The sequence below is a fragment of the Dunckerocampus dactyliophorus genome, chromosome 16, assembly GCF_027744805.1.
Source record: "Dunckerocampus dactyliophorus isolate RoL2022-P2 chromosome 16, RoL_Ddac_1.1, whole genome shotgun sequence".
NCBI classification, from domain to species: domain Eukaryota; kingdom Metazoa; phylum Chordata; class Actinopteri; order Syngnathiformes; family Syngnathidae; genus Dunckerocampus; species Dunckerocampus dactyliophorus.
In genome coordinates this window covers 20,184,390-20,205,458 of record NC_072834.1, presented here as the reverse complement: position 1 = coordinate 20,205,458, position 21,069 = coordinate 20,184,390, and the positions used below count along the sequence as shown (strand labels likewise).

The window sequence follows — 21,069 nt, the reverse complement described above, 5'->3', positions numbered from 1 at the left end:
ACAATAATAATTGAAAGGAATAGTTGGAACAAAAACAGCAGCAATGAAAAAAAAACTAAATGAAAAATATTAAGAAAAAAAGTTGTATTCTAATAGAAAAAAAATCACAAGAATAAACTCATAAAGAAAAACAATGTCATGTTAGTAGCATAGTGTTGAAATGTAAAAAAATATATATTTTTTCAAAGTTGTATTATGACAATGCAAACAAAACAACATAAAGTTGTCATTTTTATTTTAAATGAGGTTGGGGAAAGTTATAATGTCATGGGAATAAAGTGAAAATATTATGGAAATAAAGTCATAATATTATCGAAATTCCTTTATGAAGAATATTTCAGGAGAAAGTTTAAATATTTGGAAAATGAAAAAAATAAACAACAGCAAAAATGTGGAAAAAAAGAGTTAAATTGATATTAATAAAAGTTTTTTTTTCCACCTACTGTATATCACAAAGGTGATATGCTTTTTTCTTGAAATGTATCTAATGTATCTAACTTCTTAGCATATTTACATGTGTTGTTTTACAAAATATCAAAGTGGCAAAGTTGCATTCTTTCATTTTCCAGTAAAAAAAGTTTGGACACCTGTTGTAATGAAAACAATCTTTCGCTTTTGGGTCACAACCCACCAGTTGAGGATCACTGATTAAGATAAAAAAAAAAATCCAATGAATCACTTAAAATTCTTTATTTTTTGTGAATATATGTAACCCGCCCTGTTTCGCACCACCCGCATCGGGGCACGAACACAGGACCTTCGTAAAGGGAGGCGAGAGCGCTGACCACACGGCCAAAAGCCAGAGTGTCGACTGCGTGTTCAGCGCAGCTCTTAAGGCAGAGGGAGTGAGGTTTACCAACGTACACTAGCACAGCCTCACAGGCTGGCATCCGTTACATTTACTGTAGATGGCAAATTTAAAAAACGTAATGACTGAATTGATGCTGTCCACTGCAGACAGTAGCTTTGGAAATGATCATAGTTGGCTTTCCAGGACCGTCACACAGTTGGAGGTTTTTCTTCTTGTGATGCACGGACACGTTACGCTGTAAGGCAGAGGAGGAACAAGACCATTGGCTAAATGAATGGGAATTAGTTACACAATAATCACGCTGGCTCCTAAAAGTGTTTTTTGAAGTTGTGCTAAGACAATTTGTGCTTCCATCTTGTCCATCTTTGCGAGCAGGAATAATAATACATTAACTTTTGCAAGTATCAAGTATCTCGGGGTCTTGTTCATGCGTGAAGTCGACAGGCGGATCGGTGCAGCGTGTGGAGTCATGCAGTCACTGTACTGGATCATCGTGGTGAAGAGAGAGCACAGCTGAAAGATCTCAATTTACTTTTATGTTCCCACCCTCACCTGTGGTCATGAGCTTTGGTTCGTGACCAAAAGAATGAGATCCCGGACACAAGCGACCTAAATAAGTTTCCTCTGTAGGGTGGCTGAACTCACCCTAAGCAATGGGGTGAGGAGCTCGGCCATCCGTGAGGGGATCAGAGTAGAGCCACTGCTCCTTCACATGGAGAAGAGCCAGTTGAGGTGTCTCGGACATTCAGTCCGGATGCCTCAGGGACGCCTCCCTGTTCTGGAAATGCCCAGCCGGGAGGAGGCAGACCTTGGACACGCTGGAGGGATTATGTTTCACAACTGGCCTGGTAACGCCTTGGGGTCCTGCTGGTGGAACTGGAAGAAGTAGCCGGAGACTGCTGCCCCCGCGACCCAGACCCGGATAAGCGGAACCATCCGAGACGCTGCAGCTCGAAGATTCTTTTTGGAGGTGCACGTCTATGGAGTTATATTTTTGCCTTCATTTTGAGGTAGCAAAGGCAGATTTTGAGCCCAGAAATTAAACTCAAGCGAAAATTTAAATTGTTTGAGCAAACGTAAATGTTTTTTGTTGTCAATACATGTGTTTGCATGTCTGTAATTATCCATATCAACGTGCAATAAGTAATGTGTGCGCAGGCACAGCTCTGCACTCTTTTACTCCGTCTTTCACAACCTCTGCACTCTGCTTGATCAACGCTTGTTGCTTGTGGGACAAGGCGAGCCGATGTGGCGTACGCTGGCACCTCCGGACAGGTGTTGGTGACTGGGTTCCATGCTGGAGCTTGCCGGTTGCATGCCTGGAAGGTAGCGAGGCATACGGGTGTGTTCCTAATATTTTTGCAATCAACTGGCAAAATCTCAAAGATTGACTGGTTGATGTAATGGATGTGTTGGTGGCCTCTGCATTACTGCAGATGCTGCACCAATCCGTCTGTCGATCTCATGCTCCAGCCTTCCTTCACTCATAAACAAGACCCTGAGATACTTGAACTCCAACAGAAGTGCCGGCTGAGAACCATGGCCTCAGACTTGGAGGTGCTGAGTCTCATCCAAGAAGCTTCATACTCAGCTGTAAACCGCCCCCGATGAGGCCATCTGGACCACATCATTTGTAAATAGCAGAGATGAGATCCTACCTTTGTCTCTTGTGCATTTGCTGGATGTTCTCAGGTAGAGGGCGCCTAAAACTCTCTGGTAGGAAGAGCATGACAAAGGCGGACACCATGGCCAGAGACCCAAAGGTGACGTATGACAGATACTTGAAGTAGACGTCTGTACAAACAAAGATCGTGTTTTTAAATGAAGCAAGTTGTAAGTTTCAGCAAGACGGCGGTGCTCAAATGCTCTCACTCAGGTGCAGCAAAAATGGTGCGATGCAGCTTCCCGTCCTGGAAACCATGGTGCACGTCCCAGACGCTGTGTTCCTCAGGCCGGTTGGGTAGAGCTCAGCAGTGAAGACGTAGAGCAGTGACGTGCCGGCTGTCGCAGCAAATTTACCCAGCATCTCCAAGGCTACGGCCACCTCTAATACACCTGAGGGCGAGGGTGCAAATATGACACCTTTTGAGTGAGTTTGGGAAACCCTGCTCTATTTTGATGCAATAACCGTAATGGTCTGCAACAGAGGTCTCCAACTCATGGCCTATTTTATGGTACATTTTTATGGTACATCCAAGTTTAGTGCAAAGGCACCCTTGGTGAGTTATATTTTATAAATAGTAGGTCCTTAAAAACAGTATTGTGGTCTTTGACTTGAGCCGGGGCCTGAGCTACTGCTGGTACCTGCTGGAGCACATCAAGGCCTGTGCTGTTGCTGGAGCCTGTGGGACAGCACTGGGGCCTGGGCTACTGCTTGAGCCTTCTGGTTCCTAACTTGTGTGTTTATCTGGGCTTCCTCCTGCTTGTATCCGAGACTGCTCTACAGCTGGTGCATGGACAGTGCACGTGCTCCACCGCTCTGACACCAAAGCTAGCGCCAGTCTCACGATCACCCCAGACCCCTCCAAAACATGTCAGACTAAATCTCTGCAGCCCGGTCTGCACTGACACTCTTTACCTTGGACTACTACAATGGCAGTCCTCTCCACAATGAACTTACCTGAGGCTTGCTAAATAGAACACTTAACTACAATCAGTGCGAGCAGAAAAATGTCAGGACAACATGTAACCGGATAGCATCCTGTCCGCTCATTGGTGGATCAATAAAACCCCACTGATCGGTCGTCCTCCGGGCGACAGCAATGAAGAGTTGACATTTTTTCAACTTTCTGGGATTGCGTCGCAAGCCAGCGTGTGCACGATGGCATACACAAGCACAAAACTTAACATGCACGAATTTTGCTTCTCACTTGGCTGGACAGAGACTCGCAATAATCACCCTGTACTTATGGTGCCCATAAGTAATCACACATAAGATGACTACTGCTGCTGCTATATAACTTTAGCAACCTTTTACAAAACAGGTGCCGCAATAGCAATAAGTCAGACCTGTTTCCAGCCCGCTGGACTCCGCCAGGGCTGCACTTTGTAATTCTGTTCATTACTTTTATGGACAGAATTTCTAAGTGCAGTCAGGGCGTTGAGGGTTTCTGGTTTGGTGGCTGCAGATTGTGTCTCTGGTTTTTGCAAATGATGTGGCCCTGCTGCGTTCATCGAGTCATGACCTTCAACTCTTACTGTATCAGTTTGCAGCTGAGTGTGAAGCGGCTGGGATGAGACTCAGCACCCCCAAGTCCGAGTCCATGGTTCTCGCTCTGAAAAGGGTGGCCTGCCATCTCAGGGTCTGGGATGAGATCATGCCCCAAGTGGAGGAATTTAAGTACCTCAAGGAGAGAGGAACGGATGGAACGTGAGATCGACAGGGGGATTGGTGCGGCGTCTGCAGCGATGCGGACTTCACAACCGTCTGTTGCGGTGAAGAGGGAGCTGAGCCAAAAGGCAAAGCTCTCAATTTACCGCTCCATCTACATTTCTACTGTCACCTATGGTCATGAGCTCTGGGTAGTGACCAAAAGGACAAGATTGTGGGTACAAGCGGCCAACATGAGTTTTATCCGTAGGGTGGCTGGGTAATCCCTTAGAGATCAGGTGGGAAGCACTGTCATCTGGGAGAAATTTGGAGTAGAACCATTGCTTCTCCGCATTGAGAAGAGCCAGATGAGGTGGCTCGCGCATCTGGTCAGGATGCCTCCCGTTCAGGGCACGTCCAACCGGTAGGAGGCCTTGAGGAAGACCCAGGACAGGTATCCGTAGGGTGGCTGGGTAATCCCTTAGAGCACATGTGTCAAACTTGTGCCCTGGAGGGCCGAGACGCTGCAGGTTTTCTCTCCAACCAGTTTCTTCAACAGGTGATTTAATTGATGAGCTCCTTCCCTCAAACTGGAGGTGTTGATCATTAAAATCACCTGCTTTAGTGACTGGCTGGAAAGAAAACCTGCAGTGTCTCGGCCCTCCATGGCACGAGTTTGACAATCCTGCCTTAGAGATCATGTGGGAAGAACTGTCATCTGGGAGAAATCCGGAGTAGAACCATTGCTTCTCCGCATTGAGAAGAGCCAGATGAGGTGGCTCGCGCATCTGGTCAGGATGCCTCCCGTTCAGGGCATGTCCAACCGGTAGGAGGCCTTGAGGAAGACCCAGGACAGGTTGGAGGGACGATGTCTCAACTGGAGACCTCAGGATCTGCTGGGAGGAGCTGGACGAAGTAGCCGGGGTGAGGGAAATCTGGGTTTCCCTGCTTAGGCTGTTTACCCCCGCGACCCAACCTGGTATAAGCGGAGGAGTTTGGATGGATGGAAGTGCTGCAATGCAGGTCGGCTGAAACGATAAACTACTTTCCCGTTTTGACCTGAAAACGCTCCTGTTGTATACACTGTAGCCCTTTACACTGCAAAAACAGCCATACTTGAAACAAGCCTAAATTCTCTTAAAATGAGACAATACAGTATTTCTTCTATCCATCCATTTTCTATACCGCTTGTCCTCATTAGGGTCATGGTTATGCTGGAGCATCGGGGGAGAGGCGGGGTACACCCTGGACTGGTTACCAGCTGGTCACAGGGCACATACGTTGTGTGTTTCCACAGTGTTTTCATGCACGTACGCATCCTCTGCGATGCGAGATGTGTGAAGGTAATTTCATCTTCATCCGCTGTGGAACACATACACAACAATGGACAGGCGACAGCGCAAAGCGATACGACGGGAGACAAAGTAACGGCGAGCGATTGTGAGGTCTGATTTTTTTCGAGGAGGCATTTTTGTGATGCAATTATATTGTAGACTGTTATACTGTTTATATTGTGTACTATATACTGTTTTGAACACATTGTTTTGAGAAGCCAAACTCTTGACTAAAGTCATTTGGTGGCTCCACTTCCATTTCTAGCAACATTAAGACATGTAAAACCTTAAATGTTCCAAATTTAAAAAATAGATATAAAATACAGAAAGTAAAATATTGATTACATCAAAGAAAATATGTTCATTCAGTTAAGTCTTTTTTTGTTCTGTGTCTAAACAAGATACACATTTCACATGTTATTGGGTTGACTGTATTTTTGATATGTTTTCTTTCACACATTTAGAAATACTGTAAGAATGCCACTTTCATATAATTGGCTTCTTCATTTTATAATGTATGATTAATATCTACATCAGCAAATATTAACTGTACTGTACAATTGAATTCAAGATTCAAGAGATTTTTATTGTCATGTGCATGGTAAAACAGCAGTTATACTATGCAATGAAAATCTTATTCTGTTCATTCTCCCAAGAAAAGAAAGAAAACACAAGAAAGAATAAGAATAAGAACATAAGAAACATAAACATATATACCAATAAATTAAGCAACAACAAAAAGAAGAGACATTAATACAAATAAACAAGTAAATAAATAAATAAATAAATAAAGTGCTATGAGTGTGTGTTGCGCGCGGCGTGTGTGAGTGCTTCGTTGAGAAGCCTGATGGCCTGTGGGTAAAAGCTGTTCGCCAGCCTTGTGGTCCTGGACTTCAAACTCCTGTAGCGTCTGCCTGACGGTAGGAGTGTGAATAATGAGTGTTGTGGATGTGTGCTGTCCTTGATGAGGTTGTGTGTTCTGCGTAGGACTCTAGATTTATAAATGTCTTGCAGTGAGGGGAGGGCTGCCCCAACAACGTTCTGTGAGGTCTTGATCACCCGCTGGAGTGCCTCCCTATCACGTGTTGTACAGTTACCGTACCAAACAGTGATGGAGGCTGTAAGGACACTTTCCATAGTGCATCTGTAGAAGCAACTCAGGATTGTGGTGGACATGCCAAATTTCCTCAGTCTTCTCAGGAAGTACAGTCTCCTTTGGGACTTCTTCAGAATTTGTTGGGTGTTGTGAGACCAGGTGAGGTCCTCGCTGATGTGTGTGCCAAGGAACCTGAGGGTTTTCACCCTCTCCACCTCAGTCTCATCAATAAACAGGGGTCTATGTGGCTCCTTTTCCCTTGTTCTTGGGTCGATGATCATCTCTTTGGTCTTATCTGTATTGAGAAGGAGATTGTTATCACGACACCAAGCTATGAGGTCCGCCACCTCTCTTCTGTATGATGTTTCAACACCACCAGTGATCAGTCCGATGACTGTAGTGTCATCCGCAAATTTAATGATGCTGGTGTTGTTCTGGGAGGCCACGCAATCATAGGTGAAGAGCGTGTAGAGGAGCGGACTCAGCACACACCCCTGTGGGGTCCCAGTGCTCACAATTCTTGAGCTGGATGTGCGATTGTGGACTCTGACTGACTGGGGTCTGCCTGTTAGAAAGTTAAACACCCAGTTACAGAGGGAGGGAGACAGGCCAAGTGTGAGGAGCTTATTTGTGAGTTTGTGGGGGCAGACTGTATTAAAAGCAGAGCTATAGTCTACAAATAGCATTCTGACATATGTGTCCTGGCCCTGTAGGTGAGAAAGGGCTGTGTGGATGGCAGTGTTGGCTGCATCATCCGTGGACCGGTTCTGGCGATATGCAAACTGTAGAGGGTCCACAGTTGCCGCCGGGATGCTCTTTTTGATGTGGGTCATGACTATTCTTTCAAAGCACTTTATTACAATAGGAGTGAGTGCTATAGGGCGATAGTCATTTAAGCAGGTCACGTTGCTCTTCTTGGGTACGGGCACTATAGTGGTGGACTTAAAGCAGGTCGGAACAGATGCTTCTGCAAGCGACAGGTTAAATATGTCAGCAAGCACATCAGCTAGCTCTGATGAGCAAACCCGAAGTGCACGTCCTGAGATGTTGTCTGGGCCTGCTGCTTTTCGTGGGTTTGTTTTGTTCAGAACCCTGCGCACATCAGCTGATGTCACCATGAGAGGTGAGTCCTGTGTGCTCCCCACGTTCAGCCACCCTCTCTGCTCATCAGGAGTTTGGGTGTCAAAGCGGGCATAGAACTCGTTCAGCTCATCTGGAAGTGTGGTTTGGCTGGACGTGGCTACGCTACTCTGCTGTCGATAGTCTGTGATGTGCTGGAGTCCCACCCACATGCGCCGAGGGTCTGAGGTGGAATAGTAGCCCTCCAGCTTCTGTCTGTACTGTTTTTTGGCCTCTCGTATCGACCTTCTCAGGTCATATCTGGCCTTTTTGTAGTCCTCAGCGGTGCCCATGACAAATGCAGTCGAACGAGCACGTAGCTTAGCCCTTACATCACAGTTCATCCAGGGTTTTTGATTAGGGTATTTTCTGTAATACTTGGTGGTGCTAACAGTCTCTATGCATGTGCTAATGTAGCCAGTAACAGCAGAAGCATATTCATCCAAATCAACAGTACAATCTTCCCTCCCCGCTGCAGATTTAAACACATCCCAGTTTGTGCAGCCAAAGCCGTCCTGAAGTACTTGATCAGTTTCTTCATTCCACACTTTAACTGCTATACTTACTGGGGGAGTTTGCTTGAGAAGTTGTCTGTATGTTGGATAAAGGAATATGGAGATGTGGTCAGCCTTTCCAAAGTGGGGTCTTGGAACAGCCTTCAAAGCACCTTTCATGTTGCTGTAGACTTGGTCCAGGATGTTATTTTCCCTTGTGGGAAAGCTCACATGCTGGTAATATTTGGGGAGGACAGTCCTGAGGTTACAGTGGTTGAAATCGCCAGATATAATAAATACAGCGTCTGGGTGTTTGGTCTCGTGTTTATCAATGATGTCATGCAGGAGGCCAAGTGCGTTAGCGGTGTTAGCTCGTGGTGGGATGTAAACAGCAGTTAAATACACAGCGCTAAACTCACGAGGCAAATAAAAAGGTCTGCATTTCACCATCAGCAACTCAATGTCCTGCGAGCAGTGCTTTTCCATCGTCTGTACGTCTGTGCACCACCGTTTGTTTACGTAAACACAGACACCGCCACCTCTGTGTTTACCAGACGCTAAAGTCCGATCTCCCCGGTAAGCAGCAAATGATTCCAACTGGATCGCCGAGTCCGGTATATCCTCCGTCAGCCAGGTTTCTGTGAAGGTGAGGACACAGCATTCCCTGATCTCACGTTGAGCTGTAATCCTTGCTCTTAGTTCGTCCATCTTGTTTTCGAGGGAGCGGACGTTGGCTAGCAGCAGGCTTGGTAGCGGTGGCCTAGTCACTCTAGCTTTTAGCCTAGCATGCAGGCCGGCCCGCTTGCCTCGTTGACGCCTCGGATGCTTTGCTCGCCGGGTATTCAGCTCACCAGGCCTGCAGGCTGCTGCGTTCTCCCGGCGCAGAAGAAAGGCAAAGTCTGAGAGGCTAAATGAAAGTTCATGGTGAACCCTGCCGATGTTCAAAAGTGTCTCTCTGTTGTAATGTACTTTGTGAGTGTGTTGAATATCCCAAATGAATAATAAAATAGCGAAAAATAGAAAAAAACGGGAGAGTGTCACAGAGACGTCTGCCACGGAGGGCGCCATCTTCGAATCATATCAAATTGTATTGTTTGTACACTGCATTGAATCATATCAAATCATTCTGTTTTAAAATTTTTTTTTTTTTAAATATTGTTTTTGAATCACATCGTTACTTGTGTATCGAGATTCGAATCAAATCGTCTAACGCAAAGAGATTTACATCCCTACCCTAAATATGGAAGTAGTACGGCCAACGCACTTTCAGATACTTTGTACGTCGAGATCTTACTCCTTCATGGTCCCACAACTACGCTCTCCATGAACCAAAAAAACAAAAACAAAACACATTTAGTTGTCGTCATTGTTAAAAAATATTATATGGCTGTCACGGAAATACGTTTGAAAATATGTGGCTTTCATGGCTTTCATAGCCAAAAAGGCTCCTGACCCCTGAATTAATGTCTCCAATTAACCTAGCTCACAATTTTTTTTTGTCATAGAGACAAAAAACCATTCACACATTTGGACAAAACATGCAGGAAGCCAGAGTACACAGAATACACACAGGGAGAACATGCAAACACCACATAGAGATGCTCCAAAGGCGAACCCAGGCTGCCTGATTGTGGGGTCAAGGTGCTAAATACTATTCCGCTGTGCAGCCTTGTTTCCAAAATTTGCTTAATTTTAGAGAAACCTATTGTAATAAACACGACATGAAATATTTTTTGCTTTATTTGCATGCAAATTCACTAGTTTTTGGATATATAAATAGATAAAAAAGAGTAATATTTTCCTTTTAGGAGAAAAAAATAGAAACTGTTGCTTAAAATGGGACATTTTTACTGTCTTGAAATTGAGTTTTTGTCGTGTAGCCACTTGGTTGAAACGTGATTCTGGAGTGAATCCTTCACACAGCCCCGGCCTAACCGAGCGAACCTCCACTGGCCCACAGGTAATTTGAGTTTGAGACCCCTAATTTACAATTTTGAGTCTTTCAAAGATTGTTTGTCTAGGTCTCAGCAAGACGCCTAATTGTCAAATCACACTTGAGGTAACTAGGGTTCAAATCCGCATTGGTTGAAACTTTGTAGTTGTTGTAGCGTGGCGCTGAGTAGAAACGCCCACCAAGGCCGAATGATCCTCAACATGTGGGCCTGACTTCTGAAAATCATAGTGGTTCCACTCTAGTCCTTTAGCTCGTGGCATTGTACCTTCATGTACACTTCCACATACGCTATTGCAAGCTTTTCTCACCATCTTCTGGATCTGGTGTTTCACTGCTTGCACCTGTTTTATTTACACTTTATGTTATAAATGTTTTTTGTTGTGGTTCACCAACGGCTGATGTGGTTTGAAAGACATTTACCGTGCACCATGCACTCTTGTCGCCATTTTACTGACACTCTGCTGCTCCCACTCACTTTGAGGTACCAGCTGAATGAAGAAGAGCGACAAGGCCACGACCAGGAAGACCAGGGCGACGGCCATGCGTCGAGGGAGGAAGCGCACGGCCAAGCAGGTGCTGCTGTACGCCGGCACCTCCACCACGGCCGACAGGAAGCAGCTGATGTACGGGTCCGAGTGGAGTCGTGATGTGTTCAGGGACAGGCCGTAGTAGCAGATACTCATAGTAAACCTGGTGAGACACCAATGGTTTTACTCCAGATAACATGGTTGTGTGTGTGTGTGTGTGTGTGTGTGTGTTACTCACCACACAAAGCAAAGAATGACTGTTGTTGCTAAGATGCTTCTTCTCCTCAGCAGGTCAATGAAAGTGTAGCGCTGTGCAGACTTTGCCTCCGGTGTGTCTGTCTACAAGATGCAACACCTGTGAGTGCTGTCAGTCACCATGTATGTCATTCTACACTCGCTGGCCACAACATTAGGTACACATGGAAATTACATGGTGTTCATGTAACAATATTTGCTGCTGTCGTAAAAAAAAAACTAAATATGATGTTTGGAGCAAAGAGCAATTGCAATAATCTTCCATAATAATAATAAAACAGTCAGGGCAATAATAATAAAGGTTATGAAAATAATGATGATAAAGCAAGTATCAGTCTGTTTGACAGAAGTGAAGGGATGGTTGTAGATACCGTGTAAAGTGTGACCCCTGACCCACCCCCAAGATACTAGAGGGTTGTGAGAGGTAGTATGTCCTGATGAGCAGAGAGGGTGGCTGGACTTGGGGAGCACACAGGACTCACCTCTCATGGTGACATCAGCTGATGTGCGCAGGGTTCTGAACAAAACAAACCCACGAAAAGCAGCAGGCCCAGACAACATCTCAGGACGTGCACTTCGGGTTTGCTCATCAGAGCTAGCTGATGTGCTTGCTGACATATTTAACCTGTCGCTTGCACAAGCATCTGTACCGACCTGCTTTAAGTCCACCACCATAGTGCCCGTACCCAAGAAGAGCAACATGACCTGCTTGAATGACTATCGCCCTATAGCACTCACTCCTATTGTTATGAAGTGCTTTGAAGGAATAGTCATGACCCACATCAAAAGGAGCATCCCGGCAACTGTGGACCCTCTACAGTTTGCATATCGCCAGAACCGGTCCACGGATGATGCAGTCAACACTGCCATCCACACAGCCCTTTCTCACCTACAGGGCCAGGACACATATGTCAGAATGCTATTTATAGACTATAGCTCTGCTTTTAATACAGTCAGCCCCCACAAACTCACAAATAAGCTCCACACACTTGGCCTGTCTCCCTCCCTCTGTAACTGGGTGTTTAACTTTCTCACAGGCAGACCCCAGTCAGTCAGAGTCCACAATCGCACATCCAGCTCAAGAATTGTGAGCACTGGGACCCCACAGGGGTGTGTGCTGAGTCTGCTCCTCTACACGCTCTTCACCTACGATTGCGTGGCCTCCCAGAACAACACCAGCATCATTAAATTTGCGGATGACACTACAGTCATTGGCCTGATCACTGGAGGTGTGGAAACATCATACAGAAGAGAGGTGGCGGACCTCATAGCTTGGTGTCATGATAACAATCTCCTTCTCAATACAGATAAGACCAAAGAGATGATCATTGACCCAAGAAGAAGGGAAAAGGAGCCGCATAGACCCCTGTTTATTGATGAGACTGAGGTGGAGAGGGTGAAAACCTTCAAGTTCCTTGGCACACACATCAGCGAGGACCTCACCTGGTCTCACAACACCCAACAAATTATGAAGAAGTCCCAAAGGAGACTGTACTTCCTGAGAAGACTGAGGAAATTTGGCATGTCCACCACAATCCTGAGTTGCTTCTACAGATGCACTATGGAAAGTGTCCTTACCGCCTCCATCACTGTTTGGTACGGTAACTGTACAACACGTGATAGGAAGGCACTCCAGCGGGTGATCAAGACCTCACAGAACATTGTTGGGGCAGCCCTCCCCTCACTGCAAGACATTTATAAATCTTGCGTCCCACGACGAACAAACAACGTCATCAAGGACAGCACACATTCATACCACAAGACTGGCGAACAGCTTTTACCCACAGGCCATCAGGCTTCTCAACGAAGCACTCACACACGCCGCACGCACACACTCATAAGTCTATTTATTTATTTATTTATTTATTCATTCATTCATTGGTATTCATGTCTCTTCTGTTCTTGTTGCTTAATTTATTGGTATTAATGTTTCTTATGTTCTTATTCATTTTCTTGTGTTTTCTTTCCTTTTTGGGGAGAATGAACAGAACAAGAATTTCATTGCATAGCAGAACTGCCTGTTTTACTGTGCAAATGACAATAAAACTCTTGAATCTTGAAAAGAGTGAGAGGAAAGAGCTCAGTGACACCCAAACCCGCACTCTACTGCCTCTGCAGACAGGGCCCACTCAATTCGAGAGCCCCCCACCACCACTGAAGGGCCCACCGGTGGACCCCACTCAGCAGCCAGAAAGCCCTCGTTAATATTATATGACGTGTCAGGTCTGACAGCCTAGAGGAAATATTAACAGCCAGATATTTGGAAAGGAAAGTTTTGAGTCACAACTAACAGGCAACACAGCGGATTTATTCCAGCCGTTGGGGTAATCTGGGATGGAGAAAAATGTGTCTGAGGGTAGAGAAAACAGTTTGTTTTTAAAATCAGACATGTTTTCAGGTGTACCTAAAAGGCGTGTCTGGTGAGTGTATGTTGTGGAAACATGAAGTTGACTTGCATATATCAAGTAATCAGCGAAGATTTTCTCCGGAGCTTCCACTCTGTTCATCTTTGCAGCTCTCCTCATGATGGTCTCGGCCTCCGCCACTCGTCCCTGAGACAACAACCACATCGGAGACTCTGGGAGGACCCTGTCTCTCACACACACACACACACACACACACACACACACACACACACACACACACAACCATATGTAAGCTCAAAAGGACAGCAAGTAACAACCTTCAGGTGAGTCTTTCCTAGTAATGACCACAGCCCACCACCAGAAGGGGATGTACAACAGGGCAGGCACAGTGATGGCCACTGTCAGGTCCTTCCAGCTCCTGAGGAAGTAAGCTATGAGGGGCAGCATCATGTAGCCCAAGGCCCAGGCAACGCACACGCCCATTGATGCGTACACCACCCGAGCGTTCCCCGTTAATATTTCTGTGCCTGCGCAGCAGAGAAAACCAAAAGTCAGTCCTGTCAAAGAGAAAACAGTCCAACCTAAACTTCAAAGGCTACAATTATCAGGCAGTAAAGTAACTTCACATAGAGACATTACAATCCTAAAAATGTTTAATATAGAGAAGAGCAGCAGCAAAGAAACTAAAAATGTAGAGACTGGGATGAATGAGTAGAAAAATACATGGAGTATTTTAAGCTGGAAAGAAATACACAACAAAAATATGACTTTCAAATATTGTCCACAGATCTGTGTTAGCGAGCATTCATAATCCATCCATCTCACAGGTGTGGGATAAGATGAAGATTAGACAGAGTGGTTGTTGCACATGTGCGCCTTAGGTTGGCCATAATAAAAAGCCACTCAGGTTTTCTGTGCTCCAACCACTAAAATATTGCATTTCTAAATAAGGAATCCTACTTCTACTACTAAGGGGGAATCACACTCCTCAGCCTGCCTTGGGAAAGTCTATTCCAGGGTGCTGTAGAGAAGTGGACAACGTTATACGATGATGTGGTCCTGATGGCCTCATCGGGCTGTGACCTACTGGGGCGGTTTGGAGCTGAGTGTGAAACTTTTGGGGTGAGATTCAGCACCTCCAAATCAGAAGCCATGGTTGTCAGTCAAAAAAGTGTGGATTGCACCCTCCCAGTTGGCAGTGAGGTCTTTCCCCAGGTGGAGGAATTCACGTATCTCGTGGTCTTGTTCACGTGTGAGGGAAGGTTGGCACGTGAGGTCGCAGGCCCAGCGCAGTGTCTGCAGTAATGCGCCGCTCTACCGGACCGTCGTGAGCCGGAAAGCAAAGCTCTCAATTTAACGGTAGATCTATTTTCGCACCCTCACCTATAATCATGAGCTTTAGGTCGTGACCGAAAGATTGAGGTCACAGATACAAGTGACTAAAATGAGTTTCCTCCGTAGGGTGGCTGGACACACCCTAAGAGATGGGGTGAAGAGCTTGAGTAGAGTAGAGTAGAGCCGCTGCTCCTTCACATCAAAAGGAGCCATTTGAGATGACATTGGCATCTAGTCCGGAGGCCTCCCAAATACCTCGCTGGTGAGGTGTTCTGGGCATGCCCAGTCGGGAGAAGCTGCCCCCGCGTCATGGACCCGTACAAGCAGAAAAAAATGGATGGATGGAATCCTAGTTTGTGGAAATTCATCTACCATGGTCGGGTCTGGAACCAATTAACCGTGATAAACTGTATACCGTTTGATCCACAGCTTTATGTGTGTGTGTGTTTACCTAGCACAAAGCAGGAGATATAATTGGAGATGCTTCCCAAGCCGATGAAGAAAAACAGCACACACAACATTTCCCAGGAGGGCGAGGCGATCAGAGCCAGGCTGAACACAGCCTGAACTGCCAAGGTTGCAAACAGAACCGGTTTACGGCCAAACCTGAAAGAAAATGAAAGCAACAAAGCGTCACCTTGCACTGATTTCATTGTGCATGAATGTGGAATTCTTAACGCTTATAAAAGGTGCACAGCACAACAACAACCTTACAGTCAACAGTGTTTCCTTGGACTTTATTTGTAGCGGTGGTGGGATATGGAGCGGTTTGGGAGGGGATAATGACATCATGGTCGAATTTGCCCAATTGGTAATGACGCATTATCAAAAAGTGAGTTAAAAACATGAAAGCAAAACAAGTAAAACTTCAAATGAACTTTCTTCTGTCACTTTGTCGTTTATTTTTTATTATTTCACAAACAAGACCGAGTCGTCGTGAGGGCTTATTGACTTACAGGAGTATGAATGCTTGCTAAATATAGCAATAAAGTTGCCAAGTTGGCAACGCTGATCCCTCCCTTCTTATTCTCTGGTAGAGCAGGGCCGTGTGCTACAAAGCAGGGTTTCTTCTTATCCAGGATAAATCTGGGGATTAAGTCCGGATTTGCTGTACTGTAAAGCTGTTTCACTTCTTAGCAGGATACGTCATGGTAATTATGCACTGGAGCTAACTTAGTCGGAAGCAGGTTATATTCCAGGATACAAGATCAGAGCCTGTAAAAGCCCTGCTCACTGATCAATCAGTTGTCTCTGAGAATGAGGTCACTGTTCATTGATGTGGAGGTTGGTGTGGATAATAAGAGTTAAAATCAAGGATTTGCCAGGATCGGGTTTCTTTTTCCCCCCCTTTCTCAATGTTTTTCATGAGGAAAGTTCTAAATTGTCGCTAGAGGGACTGGCTTATCTCTGCCAGCTTCTGGCGTCATGTGTACGATGACTTACAGTGCCCATTAGGAGGACAGCCAACAGTTTCCATTTTCAAGTATTATTATTATTCAAGTATATTATTTATTTGTTTTATGTTCTGATAAAATTGCTGTATTTTCCAAACTATAAGTCGCTCCAGAGTAGAAGTTGCATCAGTCAAAAAATTGCATCATGAACAAAAAACACAGTATATAAATGGCACTGGACTTCTACTGGCATGACATGACATGACACGAATAGTATTTTTATTGCTTTATTTTTACTTTTGCTCCCATGTTTGCCTCACACAATTCGGTTTGCAACTGAAAGAAAAAAACAAAATGGTCAACTACACAATAAAATAAAGTACATAGTAATGTCTTGCAGTTCAAAAGAGAAAAGAAATCCTGACTTGACTTGAAGTTGCTAACCCAGCTTTGTGGGACCGCTTATCCCACATCTTTAATGTTTGGCTTGCTTAAGCCGCAACAAAAAGAACAGGATAAGTTCAACTTGCGTCGTAGTACAGGCCTCAGGTGCGTTATGTGTTTATTATCAGAGGCCAGTGTTGTTTTTGTCAGCGATGGCGCTAACGAAATTAGTTCATTGACAAAAGCTTTTTTTCAATGACGATAAGGAGACGGTGACGAGCTAAACATGGTTCTTTGATGACTAAAGCATGACGAGACGTGTGTGAGTTTTTGTTGATGAGACAAGACAAGACGAAAAGGTTAGGGGGTGGTCGATCAGACGTTTAAAATGCATGACATTTCTGCCTATTTTGTGTGTAATCTTTCAGTCAGAAACTAAAACATAGCAATGCATCCTATCTTAGCATGCGGCGCACTTCCTGCTCAACACGCCGGTGCCGGGTGACGTGGGCAATGGGAGCACTTTTGGTGGGAAACAACGCACTGATTTGTGGATACACTTTAAATATACACTGTGTGCACAATTATTAAGCACGTCAGATCGTATTCTCATTTTTATGCATATTTTCCAACCCCAAGCTGAATAAACTTGAATGCCTATTGGGTTCAAGCATACCAGATTAAGCATGTGTGTGCTGAGGGAGGGTGGGGCCTTCGGAGATCAACACCCTTTCATAGGTGTGCACACATTATGAATCAGCTTCTTTTCCTCTGGCAAAATGGGCCACAAAAGAGATTTAACAGACTATGAAAAGTCAAGAACTGTAAAAACATCTTTCATAGGGATGCAGCACTCTTGAAATTTCCAAGATATGAAGACATGACCACAGAACCATTAAATGTTTTTGTTACAAGTGCACAAAAGGGTCGCACGAAACGTTTCGAGAGAAAACATGCAAGTTAACTGCCAAATATTTGAGAAAAATCAAACGTGATTCCAGAACTGCAATCTACCTGCAGTGTCCAGAAGGTACATGATGTTCAGAGCTCGGAGACATGGCCAAGGTAAGAAAGGCTGAAACCTGAACCCAACTGAACAAGACACACAAGTTGAAAGGCTATGACTTGGCCAATAAATATCCATCCATCTTCTATGCCGCTTATCCTCACTAGAGTTGCGGGTATGCTGGAGCCTATCCCAAGAGGTGGGGTACACCCGGGGCACATATAGGCAACAACCATTCACTCTTACATTCATACCTATGAGTAACTTAGAGTCGGCAATTAACCTAACATGCATGATTTGGATTGTGGGGAAAAAATGGAGTACCCGGAGAAAACCCACGCACGCACGGGGAGAACATGCAAACTCCACACAGAAATTCAAACCCAGATCTTCCCGATCTCCTGACTGTGTGGCCAACATGCGTCAGATTTTTTAATACATAACTTCTTAACATACCTACTGTACATGTGTTGCTTTACAAAATCAAAGTGGCAAAGTTGCATCCTTTCATTTTTCATGTGGCCCTCGCTGGAAAACCGTTTGGACACCCCTGGCTTACTACTTTCATCATCCTTATCAAAAACAAAGTATTTAATCAAGTAGCAAAGATCACAGACTAGAACACAAACCATTCATGGCTCCCAGGCCGTAGGTTGGTCAAACCTGCTTTATCAATCAAATATTGTGAATTGTACTACGTGATGTGCTACTGTTTGACTCATATGCATGTTCAGGATTAATTAAAACCATGAACCATGAACCAAAACCATTTTGATTGACATTGCAGGCTGAAAGTGATTTCTTTGTTCCTCCTGTTTATGTGCGACCATGTCATGTTAGCAAAGACTGATGACAGTATCGCTCTCCTTTCAGCAGAGTACCTGTCTGAGAGCACTCCCGAGAAGAAGGATCCCACAAGAACTCCCAGGAAGAAAACGGTGGCGGTGAACGGCTGCTTCCAGCTTTCACTGCAAACCAGGTCAAACTGGAAGTGCAAGCACAGTGACGGCGGCGTTTGACACCATTAGGCTGACAAAACTTAGTCAAGTCAAACATCAAACACAGGTGTGACGACATGAAAGAGTGCAGAAACATGATGAGCAGCACAGTGACCTCAGAGACCACTGTAGACTGGTAGTGTTCGCTGCTGTAGCTCCAACCGTCCATGCAGTCCTCCTGCTCCAGGCTGCTCAGGTTGACGTCCCGCCCGGGAACCAGACCCATGTCAGAGAGGTTGCGGACCACATCCAGCCTGTACCTGCGGCATTGGCTCCTCTCCAGCTCCCCGTTGACCTCCTCCAAAGCCAAACCACAAGGTACTGTACACAAACTGTTAGCAAGCATTTGCATGTTTGTCTAACAGTATGTACGCTACATGTCACTCCCTCCCTCCCTCCCAGCAAAATGTCATGTTGCTGAGACATACAGTAAATATTCATACTATACTGGTGCTACTAAGTGTATGTGTGAGAGATGCGCATTTCAAAACATGTACACATCACTCCCATCAATCAATGCAGAGAGATAAGCATTCGTATCATACCGTTGGGTGTCAATAAGATAAGCATTAACATTATGCAAATCACCACCACTGTGCATCAACAAAGTTTCTGCATATCTTTATGGGAATACTGCATATCATAAAATTTCTCCCAGGTTGGCAGGTCTGTGAATTATCTACAAATGTATCTATATTTTCTATTATCTATATATTATATCTTTCTGGCACCAGCATCATTCAAGCACATATGAATGCATTCTGAACAAAAATATAAATGCAACACTTGTTTTTGCTGCCATTTTTCAAACATTTAATATATACAAAAATCATCCTGGCACTTCTGGCACTTCTGGCATCATGCTGATTAAACAGCATGATAAAAGGCAGGATAAAAGGCCACTCTGAAATGTGCAGTTTTATCACGCAGCACAATGCCGTAGATGCTGAAAATTTGCAAGTACATCCACTCGGCATCACAGCCGCAGACCACGTGTAACCACACCAGCCTACGACCTTCACATCCAGCAGGTTCATTTCCATGATCGTGTGGGACTAGCCACCCGGACAGCTGCTGCAACAATCGGCAAAGAATTTCTGGGTGCCTCCACCTCCATTGGGGCCCGCCCAACTATTTTAGAACTGGTCTTGCCATACTAACAAGATTTTTACCGAAATGGGTAGGGCTGTTTCTCATTCCAAGATGTGCCTAATTTATGACAAATTCTCCACCCATTAGTGTTATCTCAACTGGGTTATTGCTGTTATCTGGTCATGTGCCCCAAAGAAAGACTTTCATGAGCTTCAACTCAAAGCAGAAAGCAGACAAGACATAGAGACTGCCACTGAGGACCAGCATTAGCAGGAAGCATCCAGCTGTCATTGTTACAAATGGAAAACAGATTTGGAAAGAATCTTCTTGTCATTTTTTATTCTATCTGTGTCAGTATGAAGCCTAAAATCTTGCATTCTAAAATCCTTTCTGCTTACAAGAGACACAGCCACTCTACCAGACGGCAGACAAATGGTGACATGGTTGTCCCTGTGGCAAGAAAATGTTCAACATAGAAGAAGTGTTGTCTTGGGCTGCTAATCTGTGGAATACAAGTAGGTTGCCTTGTTCCTTCAAAGAATCAATTAATATAAAATGTTTTCAAAATAATCTAATGATGATATGCAAGAGTCTAGTTCTGTTTTTGATATGAGCTGTTTTTAGGTATGATGTTGTTTTTCAAGTAGAATACTTTTGTTTTGGGGCGTCTTTGAATGTGTTGAGTTTTTTGCTGTCAAAAGACTCGTTGATGCTGTGGTAGCAACTCATGGGGGATACATTTTAAACCAGTAAAGAAATAGACAGTGGAGCGTTCAAAGGTTGCAAACAGTCTTCGCTGTAGCAATGACAATGCTGAACATTCTGTATTGTTAGAAAACGTGCAATACCTCCATTGGGATCACAGCTTCCCTCCAGTCTTGGCTGAGGTTGACCTCGGGGACCAGGCAGCGGTGTCTGGGTGTGTCCGTGACGAAGACCAGGGAGAACGAGCTCATTCCATTAGGCGGGATGGTGGAACAGAGCATGAAGAACACCATCAGCTGGAATCGCCCCCACTGTCCCAGGAAGGCCACGCTGGTATCATAGTCCCTCATGGTGCAATCTGGTCCGACCTTCCCTTCTGCTCAGCTTGATCAGGATATTTGTTTTTCACCTGGTTGTCTCTGCACACCTCATCTAGTTCATATGGCTTCTGAGTTTGCAGCAGGTATTGACAGGCAGCAGTTGTTACCACCTTTTTACAATCAGTCAGTGACTCCTCAAAGCCTTCCTCCGCCCACCATGTAGTTTGGATTGATAATTGACACTTTTCCTTCCTTTTTGTTGAGTGGTGTCAGCTGTGCTGCTTGTGTCCTCCCAATGCCCCGCCTTTTACTACGCCTTTACCTTTCCCTGATCCTTGTGTCCTCCAGTCGTATTTTGTTCAGGTGTTTCCTTGTCTCGTCAGTGTCTGTCCTTGTTTTCTCCTCTTTAGTCATCATGTGGTGAGTTTGATCCTTGCGTGTCCTCCCTGTTACGTGTTTTTTTTTTTTACTTTCTTTATTTACCATTTTAATTTGAGGTTTCAAATGTCCAAATCCTCCAAACACAGAAATGATGCACGACCAAAAACACACCAACAGCATAAACACAA

The 21,069-nt window shown here is 44.9% G+C and overlaps 1 protein-coding gene across 1 annotated transcript; it reads right to left on the bottom strand.

Annotated features, from left to right (window-relative positions):
• Positions 1–807: 807 nt before the first annotated feature.
• LOC129169046 (solute carrier family 22 member 4-like) lies at positions 808–20,530 on the bottom strand. The gene is made up of 11 exons (XM_054755021.1): positions 20,324–20,530; positions 18,499–18,681; positions 18,267–18,370; positions 15,053–15,207; positions 13,622–13,793; positions 13,353–13,489; positions 10,884–10,980; positions 10,594–10,808; positions 2,684–2,866; positions 2,470–2,605; positions 808–1,046 (listed from the first exon to the last, which is right to left on the bottom strand). The coding sequence occupies exons 1-11, from the start codon at positions 20,528–20,530 to the stop codon at positions 977–979; spliced, it is 1,659 nt and encodes a 552-aa protein (XP_054610996.1). The 3' UTR covers positions 808–976.
• Between the last annotated feature and the right edge of the window lie 539 nt (positions 20,531–21,069).